The 14819-nt window shown below is 53.3% G+C and overlaps 1 protein-coding gene across 1 annotated transcript in view; it reads right to left on the minus strand.

Annotated features, from left to right (window-relative positions):
• LOC144938528 (kelch-like protein 29) overlaps positions 1–14819 on the minus strand; it is a 129216-nt gene that overhangs the window by 48336 nt on the left and 66061 nt on the right. Inside the window, exon 4 of the mRNA XM_078866424.1 lies at positions 8322–9164. Coding sequence (XP_078722550.1) covers positions 8322–9164 — 843 coding nt within the window. The remainder of the gene's footprint in view (positions 1–8321; positions 9165–14819) is intronic.

Consider the following 14819-nt stretch of genomic DNA (forward strand, 5'->3'; position numbering starts at 1 on the left):
TAGCCCGCGGTAGGTCTCCATTAAACTTCATTGGGCCCTGCGTGTAACTATTTAGCGTCTCCCTCTTGGTTTCATGAATTGCCAAGACCCAGCGCTGTGTGATGTTTCCAGAATCACTTCTCTTTACGCATACATATCCCCTACAGTCTCGTTTTTTTCGTATTATTTCTCGAAGTCCTTTCCTCCTCTCGCTTGCAAAATGCTCTCTCGCTCCATTACATCAACATCCGCAATCTGCGGGGCATGAAGACCTCCCTCCCCCCCTTGTCGCGATCCACCGAACTGCCACGATTCAGAGTTGGTAAATTGGCCTCAAAAATCTGTCGTTATTTAGCCCAACGTCGTGGTATCATGTAGCGGCTACGTTACGGTCCGAAAGAAGTTCAACACACGCACGTTGTTCATTCACGTGCGTACGACTGAGTGCGTACGTGCGCACGTGAAAAACAAACTCGATTTTTACCGCGAGCGGCCCTGAGAATTGACGTTCATCGGCGAACGCGCCGCAAAACGCTTGCGAACGAGCAAAGATGACGATCGTCGCGGCTCGCGGCTCGCGGCATGCGGTTGATACCGACCGTCGCGGTCGAGAAACCACATTGGCCACGGCGGCGGTGGGGCGGGCGGGGGGGGGGGTGGAGAGGTTGGGGGCGGTGGGGGGGAGCCGTTGTCACCCGGCACAGATTTTTTGCAAACGTCCCAAGACGGGGGGAGCGCGGGCCGATAAAATTGAAAGCAAACACGCCGAGCCAAAGTTCAATTCCCCTTATCGGAGGCCGCAGCCGAAGTGGCTGGCCAAGAGCGAGCGACGCTCATCTCCAGCGCTGCCGACGTCCGCGATGCTCGCCGAGTTTTATTCTCGCCGCTCGTTTGCCGGTCCGATGCTGTGACGGGCGACGGCGCACCGAGGGTGACCTTTGCGTGGCGAGTAAACATACGCCCCCCCCCCCACCCTAAAAAAATTAACCCGTAAAAACTAAGTTTTTCACTATAAATCCTTTGTATGCGTGGCATCGGGGCGGCTAGAGTCCTCTCATCCTCTGGCTTGAGATGGCTGCCACCTATGGGTCAGATGATTGTCTGCCAGCATTAAGCAATTGGTAATTAAATATTTAATTTTTTCCCATAAACAGTGTCAAATTTTGCAAAAAAAAATTCACGAAAATTAATTGTCACGCACAACGAGTCTGTGTGCAAAATGTCAGCTCGATTGGATAACGGGAAGTGGGTTAAAAAACGACCGAAAGATTTGCACGGTCGAAAGCAAGCAAGCAAGTGAACTTAATAGAAAGGATTTAAAAATGATGCTTTCCTAGACTTTTATTAAAAGTCAGCGGAGCTGTTTTGGGTTTGCTGCGACAATTTATGGATTCATTTACGATTTTGAATTTTTTTAATCTTTCGATGTAAAGCTTTCGCGACTGCAGAGATTCATCTTCTTGGTTCTTTTGGGAAAGTCACGTAGAAGGGAAATAATAAAATATTTAAAATAAAACATTATAAAATACAATTCTCACGACGTATCGGCCACAACGCAAGCAGCCGTCCTCAGGTGAAGAACAGGTCTGTCATTCAGACGCTGTCTTTCCGACAGGTCTGTCATTCAGATGCTGTCTTTCCGACAGACCTGTTCTTCACCTGAGGACGGCTGCTTGCATTGTGGCCGAAACGTCGTGAGAATTGTATTTTATTACGTTTTATTTTTATTTTTTTCATTTTTTTTATCTGTTTGTTTTTTACCGCTCCCACCCCTGGGAGAGAAGGAGTGCCTTGTCCTCCGTCCAGCCGCGTTTGGACGATTTCTGTTGTGGATAAATGCAGCTCGTATATATACCAGTCTAATCACAGGAGGCACAGTTTTTGGAAAAGTACAAAAGCGGCGGCTTTATTCAAGCCACACGCGCGTGCTTGCCGCCGCGCGTGTGCAATTTAAAACGTCGAGGGTGACATTTCCAAATATGTTACCCAATGGCAGAGGGAAATAAAAGAGGGCCAAATTGGAAGCGTGCGGATTAAAACCTGCCAGGGGACGACTGGCAGTCCAACAAACAGATCTCGCTCGACCACAGCGGTATTGACGGAAAGACCGGCTGTCATTCGTTAAGGAAAATACTAATAATAGTAATCGAAGTCCCAACTGAGCCTCAAGATTCCTTTACAGGAGAGTCCTGCATTGGGATGTTTGGGAGCGATGCCATGTAAGCGAGCGTTCGGGAGGAACAAGGCAGGAGCGGCCGGAGAAAACCCCACTGCATGCGATAGGGTCACGCTCAAAGTTCCGCACAGACAGATACAATAATCATAATCAACGTTTTTGGGTTTAGATCGCGTTATTTATAAATGTGTCGTAACCCTCCACCACCCGACACGGCCAATCAGTAAAAAAGTGTCACGTTGACAAAAGACAAATAGTTCACTGCTTTTGCCACTGGTGTGTTGAAGCGTGAAACCACAACATTTACAATTTGAGTACGACGTTTCGCTGGTAATTGCATCCAGCATCATCGGGCAATTCGCCAGAATGGTGAGGCTCTGCTCTGTTCTCCCGTTCTTATATAGAGCAGCAGCAGGGTGACGTCATCATTAACTCATTAACTTGTAATTATATACTAGATTAGTAATCAGGCAGTTGTTACGATGCGAGTTGTAGATTAGTAATCATTTGGAATGTGTTTTATTGTGATTATGCTACGTTAGTAATCAGTTAGTGTTTGTTTCCCCTATAAGGAATTGTAATGTATCTTATTTAATAATACGCTTCCAGATACAATAATCCACTCACGTACCACCTTCTCCTGGCCACCTCGCGGCTCAATCCTGGCAACCCCAAGGTAGTCGCCAATTCGAGCACCAAATGGACTCAACACTCGTCAGCTCCCAAGAGCTGACGGGATTGGGGACGCAGGCGGAAAAAAAATATTGAATCATGGAATCATCGCCTCCACTTTACGTTTCTGAATTCGTGCAGACTAAAGAAAGTACGGCATTCCCTCGCTTCCCTTCTACGTGACTTTACCGAAAGAACCAAGAAGATGAATCCCTGCAGTCACAAAATCTTTAAATCGAAAAATTCCATCGCTGTTCACGAACTCGCCATCCGCGATTTTTGGCTATCCGCGAATCCCGTCTGCAACTCCGCACGGCTAGCGCATCCAGAGGGAGAAATCAATAAAGTGATGCTAGAAAGTGACGAGGTAAAGCGATGAGAGATAAAGTGATCAAATAAAGTTATGATGAGCATCATCATAATTTAAGGTAAGTTCATTTATAAACTATTATTTAATACTTTAATATTTATTTGTTTTTACTTTGTTTATTACAACTATTTTTAGCGTGTTATTATGATACTTTTCACGCATTTAATACCTTATTTACGTATTTATTTAAGGTAATTAATTCAAAAGTTAGCTTTTCGTCGGCCAATATCATTATCTGCGAAATGTGCAATTCACGAGCATCTTCTGAACGTATATATATCCCTCGCGAATGACGAAGCAATACCCGCGTACAGAATTATTTAGTTCTTATACTGGTAGGATCCTCCTGGTTACACCAGCCCACAGGGGATTATTGTGTCCGTCGTGCAGGAAGGGGCTGGGTGGGGAGGGAGGGGCTGGGTGGGGAGAGGAGGGTGGGGAGGGGCTGGGTGGGAAGGGTGGGGCTGGGTGGGGAGGGGAGGGTGGAGAGGGGCTGGGTGGGGAGGGTGGGGAGGGGCTGGGTGGGAAGGGTGGGGCTGGGTGGGGAGGGGAGGGTGGGGAGGGGCTGGGTGGGGAGGGTGGGGAGGGGCTGGGTGGGGAGGGTGGGGAGGGGCTGGGTGGGGAGGGTGGGGAGGGGCTGGGTGGAGAGGGGCTGGTCACCCCGTGGTGCCCTTATAAAACTCAACGTTTAACCTACTCACGCCGGCTTGTGCCCGCCCTCAGTCGGGCATATTTGCGGAATACACCACGCCGCCGTTGACCCTGGACATTGACCGAGCAACCCAACGTTCCTACCAGCTCCTGTGTAAAACACAGGAATGTGTTTTACAAACCCCATGGATCTCATTCGTGATTTTCTGAACACGAGAACTATTTTTTTACACAATTCTCGGCTGTTCGGGAGTGGTTGCTGCTGGTGGGGGGGGGGGTGTGATTATCGACGACCGTCTGGTCCTGACGGCTGATTAATGGCAACGGTAATCGCTGTTGATGGCCGATCTGGTCAAATCATGCGTCCGCCACGCCACTCAATGATTCAAATCACGCGTCGGCCACTTTCCGCACCTCCGATTAGCACGGCTGGCTACGTACGTACATTCGTTTCCTACGTACGTGTATCGCAATCATTCCCAGCAAACGCAACGAGAGCGAGGCACATCACGCCGGGAGCCTGACAACAAAACAAAAACCTGCAGCAGCATCAGCAACAACAACAACAGATTGCAGATCGAAGGAGAGAGGACTAAACTCATTCAAAGCAATCTCCGTCTCGCAAGCATCAATTTTGTAGCCGACTTTGTGGGTCAAAATAAGGAATGAAAGAAAAGGCGGTGGCTACGCCGCTGCTCGTGGCTGCCTGTAAGCCAGCGCTGTGCAGGCAGCAGCAGCAGCGAGGGGGTTGGTGGATCACTGCGTGAATGTTGTGAAACTCCCTTCCCGAGGGTGTCGTAGAGGAGCCTTCTCCTGGCGCGCCAGGAGAAGGCTGCGCAGCCAAAATGTGGTCTCCGCCTGTCCCTGTCTGTACGGGATCGAGCGTTTCCCCCTCGTTCACGCGAGCATTTTTTTGTTTTCGGACAATTATGCTTTCCTCCCACATGTAAACATTCACAGTTGACCGCAAAGTTTGGGGTGGGGGGGGGGCGGTGGGGGCAGATTTGGCAGCTCGCGTCTCCGAACCGTTCTCTCTCTCTGTACGAGGGCGAGCGAACGGAGGGCGAATGTCGTGCGGCGGCGTGAAACGTTCAAATCGCCGACTCTGAGGTTGCCTTGTTTTCCGTGCGCCCGCGGGGACCACGGACACACGTTGTGGAACGCGCGCACGCGGGGAGCGCCCATTCAGCCGGCCGCTGTGAAAAGGAAAGCGTGGTTTGGCGCACGGACGAGATTGCAGCGTGTCGCAGTGAGCAAAGCCTCCTCATCGCACGCACAGGGGTTCGCCTGCTCGCGGAGGGGTGACCGCAAGTCAGTGTTAAAGGCACGATGGGCTCATTTCCGGATTAGAAATAACGGTGGGGGAACAAAGACCAAATATATACAAAGACAAAGATCCCCCGTATAGCCTGACACAGACTGTTGGGGCAAGTGTTGTTAGCGAGTAGCGCCTATGGGGTTGGGTGGCCAGCACCACGCCCGGCCGCCTTTGTCTTCCCAGTGGCGATGTTTTACGTACCGCACCAGCAACTAATTTGAGGCTGAGTCGACCTAGGGGAGGCCCAGGACCGGTTTAGATAATCGTCACTGGTGTTGGCCGTGAGCGGGAATCGATTTCGGGTCCACCGGGTTCGTAGCGCAGCGAAGCGCTAACCACTGCACTACCGCCGCTCCCCACTACACACACACACGCATGTTTAAACGAGTAAGGTCTGGAACATATTTTACGTCTGGCACATTTTTTCTATTTTCTTTACATGCATCGCCTGTTTGCATGGACGGCGCACTTTGAAAAGGCTCCGGACGTGTCCTCGTGTAGAACCGTAGCCGTGTGAGAACGGGAATCTTTTTCAGCGGTTCCTAAAGACCCCGCCGGCCAAACAAGCCAACAATGCTGGCCAATTTCTGCACAGCTCTGTGGCTGTCGCCTGATGATGCTGGTTGTTGTTATTACCGGCGAAACGTCACGGTACTCGAATTGTAAATGTTGTAGTGGGTTTACTCTCCAACGCACAATCGATGTACTCAACTCAAGTGACGAATTGGCACATTTTGTTTACGTGACGAACCTTACTAATCGGCTGTGTCGGTGCTGGCGGGTTTAACGACACGTTTATATCTAAATAACTACAACAACCGCTGAATAAATCAGCCGACTATCAGCGGTGGCGGCTACGCTGCTGCTCGTGGCTGCCTGTAAGCCAGCGCTATGGAGGCAGGGGGTTGGTGGATCACCGCGCGAATGTTGTGAAACTCCCTTCCCATGGGCCTCACGGAGGAGCTGTACCCCCTGGCTCGCCAGGAGTAGGCGGTGCCCCCCCCCCCCCCCCCCCACAATTGCCCAGCACTGCCAAAAGTGAATAATCCCCGCAGGTCTCCCTTGCGTTGGTCTGCCCACAACAGCGGGGGGGGGTCCATGTTTAATGAGCGGCCAATTTGAACAGCCTAGAACCCGTAAACTAAAGTGTTGGCCCTCGCCTGTAACATCTGGCAGCCACATCAGCACTCATTCGAGCGTGCTCGCATGAGTGTATAGCGTGCGCATGTGTGGGGAGCGGTGGTGTGGCGTTTACCGAGCTGTGCTACGAACCCGGCCACCCAAGATCGATTCCCGCTCATGGCCAACACCAGTGATAATCATCTGAAACGGCCCTGGGCCTCCCTTAGGTTGACTCAGCCTCAAATGAGTACCTGGTGCGGTGTGTGAACGTCGCCACTGGGGAGACAAAGGTGGCCGGACGTGGTGCTGGCCACCCACCCCCTCGTGCGCCGTGTCGGCCTTCATAGGTGCTACTCGCTAACAGCACTTGCCCCGACAGTCCGTCAAGGCTACACGCTACACGGGGGGATCTTTGACTTACTCGCGCTAAATCAATGCTGCTGAGAATTACGCACTCCCAGGAGGCCGTGAGGCCAACGGTTTGTGCAAAGAAACGCTTTTAAATTACATTTTGTCATTTAATGTTTTCGTTACTTTTGGCAAACCGGCGACGAGCCCTGACCGTGCGTGGCCCCCCGTTCCGCAACCGACGACGACTTCCGGAGGGTCTTGCGAAGAGTCCTGTAGGAGAGATCGAGCTTGCCAGTGTTACGCGTCAGCGGGACTGCAGCCAGGGGAGCTGGCTGGCCACGTGGCTCAGGTGGAGGTTAATACCGTGGTGGTGGCGGTGGTGGGTTCGAGTCCGGATTTCGAGGACCTGTGATTAAACCGTGTTCTCAAGCGTACCCCGACTTCATGACCTCTGCCTGGTCGCCAGTAACTGCGCAAATAATAATGAACGTTTTGATATAAAGTTTGGCTGGCTGGCTGGCTGGCTGACTGGCAGGTCATCACATCTGGAGGGAGAGGAGGGAGTGGGGTCTAGGCCAAGGGGTCGGCAACCAGCAGCTCCAGAGCCGCACGTGGATCTTCAACGGACTGCTTGGTGACGTTATTTATTAAGGAGCCATCGTCTCGTATTCATCTCAGTGCATTGCGGCTATTGAAATATTGAGGGGTTTTTTGTTACCGAATTCAACAAAAACATTTCTCGGCTTGCTATTTCGGTTGCCGACCCCTGGCCTAGCACAAAGAGGGCCTCTTAGTTTATATATATATACGTAACAAACAAACAAAATCCAGCCAGGTGGATTAATATATTTGTTTTCATTTGATTTGCCACGCACAAACAACGTCGTGTTCAGCAGGGGGCGTGGGGACGGTGCACCGGTGTCAATTGGAGGCAACCGAAGGGGCCTCAAAAGTAGTTCTGTGACGTCACCTTCCGCACACAGGGGGCACCGGGGGGGGGGGGGGGGTGTCATCACGAGCATTCTCTGCGAACATCGCAAATCGCGACCGTATGTATCCGTTCTGGCGACAGCACGACGCCGGATGATCGATTCGACTGAAAGGACATTTGGGGGGGGGGAGGGGGCGTAAAAAAAAAAACGAATGTTATCGGAAAACAAAAACAACAACGGAAACAAACAACAACAACACGCAACGGTGTGCTGCTCACAAGGGACCAGCAGCAAGGCGCGACTCCCGCCGGGCCTTGCATGCAACGTCCCATGTGACCACCACACTCGCCTAGGCCAGCAGCTATGGCAGAACTGCAAGCGTGGCCGTCATTGTTGTTTAGACCGGCAACTCGAAGAGGCTGAGAAGCGTCGCAAGTGGCGGTGGCGGTTTGCCGCAGTGCGTCGGTCGCACGGCGGTGCGTGCGTAACGTGGAACACGATCCTCACGACGATACCGCCTCGTGCGTGAGCTCATCGAGGGGGCTGCATGGCAAGGAGCGTGGCACCACGACCGGTGAACCACAGGGGACGAGACTACCGACTCGGCGGCGCCTCGCTCCTATGGCTCGTACCCGCAGCTCCCCCACGGCAGCGGCCGCACGCGGGGCCGCGGTGAGGGCCGCCGTGGCCTCCGTGGAGCAGCGCTCCCTGCGATGGGGCTCGGCCGAAGGGGTGGGGACCGCCACTTACCTCTGGGGTGGGCCGGGTCGGTGAACTCGTAATCGCCGCTCGCCGTCACCCGCAGGAGCTGCTGCTGCTGCTGCTCGTCCTTCGCTCGCTGCGGCCTCCCGGCCGTCGCCTCTCCCGCCGGCGCGGCGTGCGGATACGCCGGCGGCTGGGCCGGCGCGGAGGCCGGCGCCCCGTTGACCGGTGGCGGCGGCGGCTGCTGCGGCTGCGGCTGGGTGTACGCGGCGGGCGGCTGCCCGTGCTGCCCGTGCTGCCCGTGCTGCCCGTGCTGCCCGTGCTGCCCGTTGGCGACCGGCGGCAGCAGCAGCTGCTGCTGCTGCTGCTGGGGATGGGCGCCGTGCTGCGGCATGGGCAGCAGCGCGAGGCCGGGGTAGCCGTAACCGTAGGGCTGCCCCGGGTCGCCCCCTGCTAGGCCGCTGCCAACAGCCGTGAGGGGCGGCAGCTGCAACATCGGCTGCTGCTGCTGCTGCTGCTGCTGCTGCTGCAGTTGCTGCTGCGGTTGTGGCGGTAGTGGCAGACCACCGGCGGTGTGCGGTAGCGCCGGCGCTGGCCCCAGCGGGTACAAGGCGTGGGGGTGGTGGTGGTGCTGCTGGTGGTTGTGGTGGGGGTGGTGCATGGGTGCGGTCATGTTTGCCGGCGGATGCTGCAGGGCAGCGACTGGGTACGGCGGTGGCGGCGGAGGCAGCAGGGACATCTGGGGCGAGGGGGCGCTGACGAGCGTTGGTGCTAGCGCGGCGTGTGCCGCGTAGCCGGACTGGGGCTGCTGCTGCTGCTGCTGCATCACCGCGTAGGAGACCGGGGGCGGTACTGACATGAGGGTGGGCACCGTGGAGATCCAGGTGACACCTGCAAAAAGACAGCGCAGGCGTGAGCACGTGAGCACGTGTGTGCGTGCGTGATGTTGAACTTCTTTCGCACCATCGCGCGTATTCCGGTCGTCCGGCTTTTGGCTGGCCGTCGAAGATTGACGGTCACTGAATAGCGCGGCGCTTTCGGATGCGCTTCTGCGGCCGTCTGGAACGCTCTTCCTTCCAATATTTGGAAGCCACTGGAGCTGTGCACTTGTAAATCATCTACATTGAAACCTCATTTCTTTACAACTATTGTTTGTGTTTAGTTTGTTGTCCCCCCCCCGCACCTCCGATTAGCACAGTTGGCTACGTACGGTGCGAAAGAAGTTCAACACGCACACAACCCCCCCACCTCCCTCCACCAGCGTCGTTCAGAGCCGTCCCCCGCTGTCGGCCGTCTGTTCGCGGGCGGATGAGCGACGGGCGGCCTGCAGTCCCCCCACTCTCCCCCGACTCGCGTTATCCAGACACGCTCCGTTGTTTGACGACGCGACACTCGCCATTGGCAGTGAGCCGCTGGTTCCCTCGCCTCTCTGTCACGACGTTTTTGCCCCCTCCCCCGGTCACGTCACGGCAGCCTCAACAAAATGCATTTTGAAAAGTGGGGTTTGCCAGTGTCTTTTTTTTCCTTTATAATTTTGGTGCATCGGCTTGCTCCCGCTTTCAGAATCTGAATATTTATTCGTACCGGAGGCATGCGACGATGTCCAGCAGGGCCGGGTCAGAACGCTACAACAGCGGAACTGCACAGGGGATGAGACCCCCGACTCGTGAAGCTGAATGTGAAGACCACAAAACAGCGCCCCCCCCACCTCCCTTGCCTCCTGCAGCTCATCCCCCGTAGCTCCCCATCCAAAACGCATCCTGGAGCAGCGCGCCGTGCGACAGAGACAATATTCTGGGGGGGCGGGGAGTTGTTTTAGTTTTTGTTGTTTTTACCGCGTGACCGTAACGCGCCTTGGCCTACGCTCTCCCGGCCCTTGACTGTGCGTCACGTCGATAGATGCGTGACGAAGCCCGTGCGTGCGCCACGGGGGTGGTAGGGGAGGTTGTGATCGTGATTTTTTGCTGCCGCCGCCGCCGCTACAGCTCCTGAGCGGGCGATTACGGCCACGCTCGTGCGCGGTGGCACGCTCGCGAATTGGCGCGAAACGGCGCCCACGTCCCAATTGTCCGCGCGTTATTTGCGGACGGAGGCAAATTTAAAACATCCCTGCCCCCCCCCCAACCCCACCGATTATCGGCTCTGGAATGTCACAGTCACCGCGGACAGCACCCCCCACCCGCATGCGAAGCTTGCGCAAAAAGCCGCGGCGGATTCATGCGCGGCAAAATGTTCCACGCGAACCGTTTGACAACGGAGCAGATGTGACAAATGCACGGTTGCTAAGGAATTACCGTCACGTCAAACGACATTTGCCCGCGGGTGCGGGGACACACACACACCGCCGTAGCGTTAGCACCACGGGGCATTATAACCGTCGCAATGCCAAGTCTCATCAAGTCTCCCATGGACCCTTTTCAGGAGTTATTTTGCAAGTAAATGTGTCATCTATTTTCTTGGTTCTTTCGGTAAAGTCACGTAGAATTGAAATAATAAAATAATAAAAAGAAAACATAATAAAATAATTAATTCACTGAAATAATAAACTAATAAAAATAAACCATGATAAAATACTTATTTTAAGCTTTTTATTATTTGCTTATTTATTTCAATTCTATAAGTGAGAATTATTTTATTATGTTTTATTTTTATTATTTTATTATTTCAATTCTACGTGACTTTACCGAAAGAACCAAGAAGATGAATCCCTGCAGTCACGAAAGCTTTAAATCGAAAGTGTCATCTATTGTTAAACTTCGTTCTCACCGTGCGTAGCCCATGTATGCATTAGAATGAATGTGTTGATGAAGAGTTGCCGCCTGGACTAGGTTTCCGAGATTCTCTTTTGTTCAGGGGTGGCGACCGTCGTGTCAATAGATTTGAAATCACCGACGTAACAATTCAACCCGACGCCCGCAATTCTGCCGTGTTGTGCGGAGCCGCGCTAGGCACTTGCTTGGCTTCACGTGGGAGATGACCTCAGAGACCAAACCAAACCCACGCAGCGGTACGAAAGGCCTTGATTCAGCCTTAAATGAGTACCCGGCAGATTGTTGTGCGAACGTCGACTGGGGAGACAAAGTTGGCCGGATATGGTAATTTTATTTGATTTACTTTTTTTTCTAAACAATTTTTATTTTATCAGTTAAGGCCCCAGTGAGCTATCTAGCTCTTTTTCAGAAGCGGCCTGGCTATGACAAATGAAAGCTGGACGAAGTGGAAATTAATATCAGCCAAATGCATTAAACGTAGAAATGTATATCAGCAGCAAAATACGTTGATTCTTAATGCGGAGGGAAAAATTGGAGGAACCGGAGAAAAATTCACGTGACCAGGGGAAGAACACGCAACCCCAAAATATACAGCGGGCGTCGATGTGGATCAAACCCACGACCTCCTGTATACCAGGCGAGGCAGTTGACATCTCACCACCGTGGCGCTCTGGACACACTACCCTACCCCCGTTTTGTACGCCATGATGGCCTTAATAAGGGCTCGCTAGCAGCACACGTCCAATTGTCTATGGGATTAAATGGAGGGATCGATGTCCCGGTGTGTACGAGTATAGATAGGTCGGTTTGAGCTACAGTGAAGGCAGAGTTGTCAATATCAAAATTGAGGAGCCAGGCAATTGCTTGGTTGTGCTGTACTGCCCACGCCTCCTCGTGCTAAGTGCCAGGATTGATAGGCGCTCGCCTACACCACTGTTACCATCGGGCTATCCAGTAAAGGGGTCCTTGTCTCTGTGTGTGCGAGCGTACGGGTGAAAATGCGGTAAAGGCGCAGCCCTGCAATTGCTCGCTCCCGCCACTGCCGGGAAAAAAGCCTCCACCTAAATGCGGCTCCAGAGAGCGACCGACAAGGGGGTATTTTTTCATATTCTTCCCAACGCTGGCCGCGATGTCTGGGGTTGGGATGGGATCACCCACGTTTCACCCCACTGCACGTGTCCTTCCAATCGGGTGGTGGTGGGGTGGGGGAGATATTAGACACCGCCGCGCCAGGAGCTTGAATCGAACCGACAGCCCTCTGGATCGCAAGTCCACTGATCGTTATACCGTGGCGGCGTTCCGTAAATGCGCACGGGCAAATATCATCCACACCTTGAAGGGCAGATGTTCAGAATGTCACCCTTCCTCCCAGCATGAAATGAACGACGTTGCTATTATTGTCTTTAATCTGCCGTTGCTGCAGTAACAACAATTGATGCGCATAAATATTAAATATGCTACGTATATAAAGACAAAGACCCCCAGTATAGCCTAAACATACTTTTGGGGCAAGTACATATAGCGAGCAGCTATAAAGCCCGGCACGGTGCACACGGGGGTGGGTGACCAGCACCACGCCCGGCCGCCTTTGTCTCCCCAGTGGCGATGTTTACACACCGCACCAGAGTCGACGTAGGGAAGGAGACCCAGAACCAGTTCCGATAACCATCACTGGTATTGGCCGTGAGCACGAATCCAACTCAGCTCGCTGGGTTCGTAGCGCAGCGTGCTAATCGCCGCTCCACTTCCCCCTATATATATAGACAGTATACACACACACACAGTGTATATTTTGACAGTCTATGCAGTCTATCCACTCAATCTCACACGACTGTGTAGACACACGCACACAGACTGTGGCAATTCCCTGAGTGTCTATCCCCCTCCTCTTGACAGTCACTCAATGGCAGAGCAAAGTTCAAATCCTGGTTGGCCGAGGGGGGTGCAGGGTGTTCAGTCAACCCATCATCCATCTGGGGTCAACGAATCAAGTTCCACTTTGTGCCGAAGTCATCAGCGGTTGTCCCATTTGAGACTCACCTCCGCCCTGGGAATGTGGAATTGCCACCGCTGCCCTCCGAGAAGTGCACCGTCTCTGAACGCTCAATTTGAGCAGCAAATCGCCTGGACTTTACCTCCGGAGAGAAATATGAGCAGTAGGGTACAGACCGACCTCCCTTTGAGGTCGCGGGGGGTTTCGCTGTGCGATGATATTCGCGCGTGCGCGTGTTAACTCCACCTGCTGCGCGAGGCACACGCGTTCGAGCGTGCGCGTGTCTTACACCCACGCGCGTGTCTTACACCCACGCGCGTGTCTTACACCCACGCGCGTGTCTTACACCCACGCGCGTGTCTTACACCCACGCGCGTGTCTTACACCCACGCGCGTGTCTTACACCCACGCGCGTGTCTTACACCCACGCGCGTGTCTTACACCCACGCGCGTGTCTTACACCCACGCGCGTGTCTTACACCCACGCGCGTGTCTTACACCCACGCGCGTGTCTTACACCCACGCGCGTGTCTTACACCCACGCGCGTGTCTTACACCCACGCGCGTGTCTTACACCCACGCGCGTGTCTTACACCCACGCGCGTGTCTTACACCCACGCGCGTGTCTTACACCCACGCGCGTGTCTTACACCCACGCGTGTGTCTTACACCCACGCGTGTGTCTTACACCCACGCGCGCACGAATCGCACCGATACTCGCAACAACATTAGTTTCCTTTCGTAGCAAAAATGCCATTTTGGAAGTATTTCCTTGTCAATGCTACCGCGAGTGGATGAGCATCTGAGTACTGTGATTTGGGGGTTTTGTAGCTTACTTGCGATGTGCCCTCTAACAGACGGACGGACACACGCGGACAGACGGACGCACGGAATGACAGATGGATAGACACACGGATGGACACAGAGACAGACACAGGGACAGACACACGGACAGATGCACGGATGTACACACAGATGGACAAACGAATGGACACACCTATGGATAGACACACGGACAGACACACGGATGCATGGGCACATGGACGGATGGACGAGGTAGCCTCGTCAGGCTCCGTTGCGAAACGCAATCTGTATCTGTCGGACCTTTTTGCCAGGATACAAAATGATGAAAAATAAGAATAGGTTTTACCCTTTGTGTTCGGCCTTTTGGCGTTCTCTGGTTTGACACTGATGAGACAAGGCCATAATAAAGAAGGCTGTCTCTGGTGTAGGCCAATCAGTTTCGAAGAAAATGTTTCTATTATCAGAGCAAATTGTTTGCATGTTTTGCCACAAATACATGTGGTTAATACAGACTTGATGCCTTGGTGTTTGAACGTCTTAACACAACTCCCGTTTTATTGTCAGAGCAGGGTTAAACCTATTCTTATTTTTCATACTTTGATACTGGCAAAAACTTCCATGAGATCTATTTTGTATTTGAAAGTCCTAACACGACTCCTGTTTTATTCCCAGAGAGGGGTAAATACCTCTACTTATTTTTCACCACGCAATGTGTGCCCTTGCCGAGCAGCGTCAGGCGCTCGGCAGAGCGGCTCATTTCCACAGGTACCAGCAGCCCTCCCCGCCGACCTCTGACCCCCATTAATTACCCAGCGTCCATCACCAAGCGGTGGGAAAGACACAAAAAATAACCCAAGGCGTTATTTCATAATGTCGCCCTCCCTCCCGCCGCCACGCTGGTCAGCGAGCACGGGCCGGGCAGTTATGTAATTATTCCGCTGAACGAGTGGCTGTTGAACGATGACGCACGCGCGTGCC

The sequence above is a fragment of the Lampetra fluviatilis genome, chromosome 22 (assembly GCF_964198595.1).
Source record: "Lampetra fluviatilis chromosome 22, kcLamFluv1.1, whole genome shotgun sequence".
Lineage (NCBI taxonomy): Eukaryota > Metazoa > Chordata > Hyperoartia > Petromyzontiformes > Petromyzontidae > Lampetra > Lampetra fluviatilis.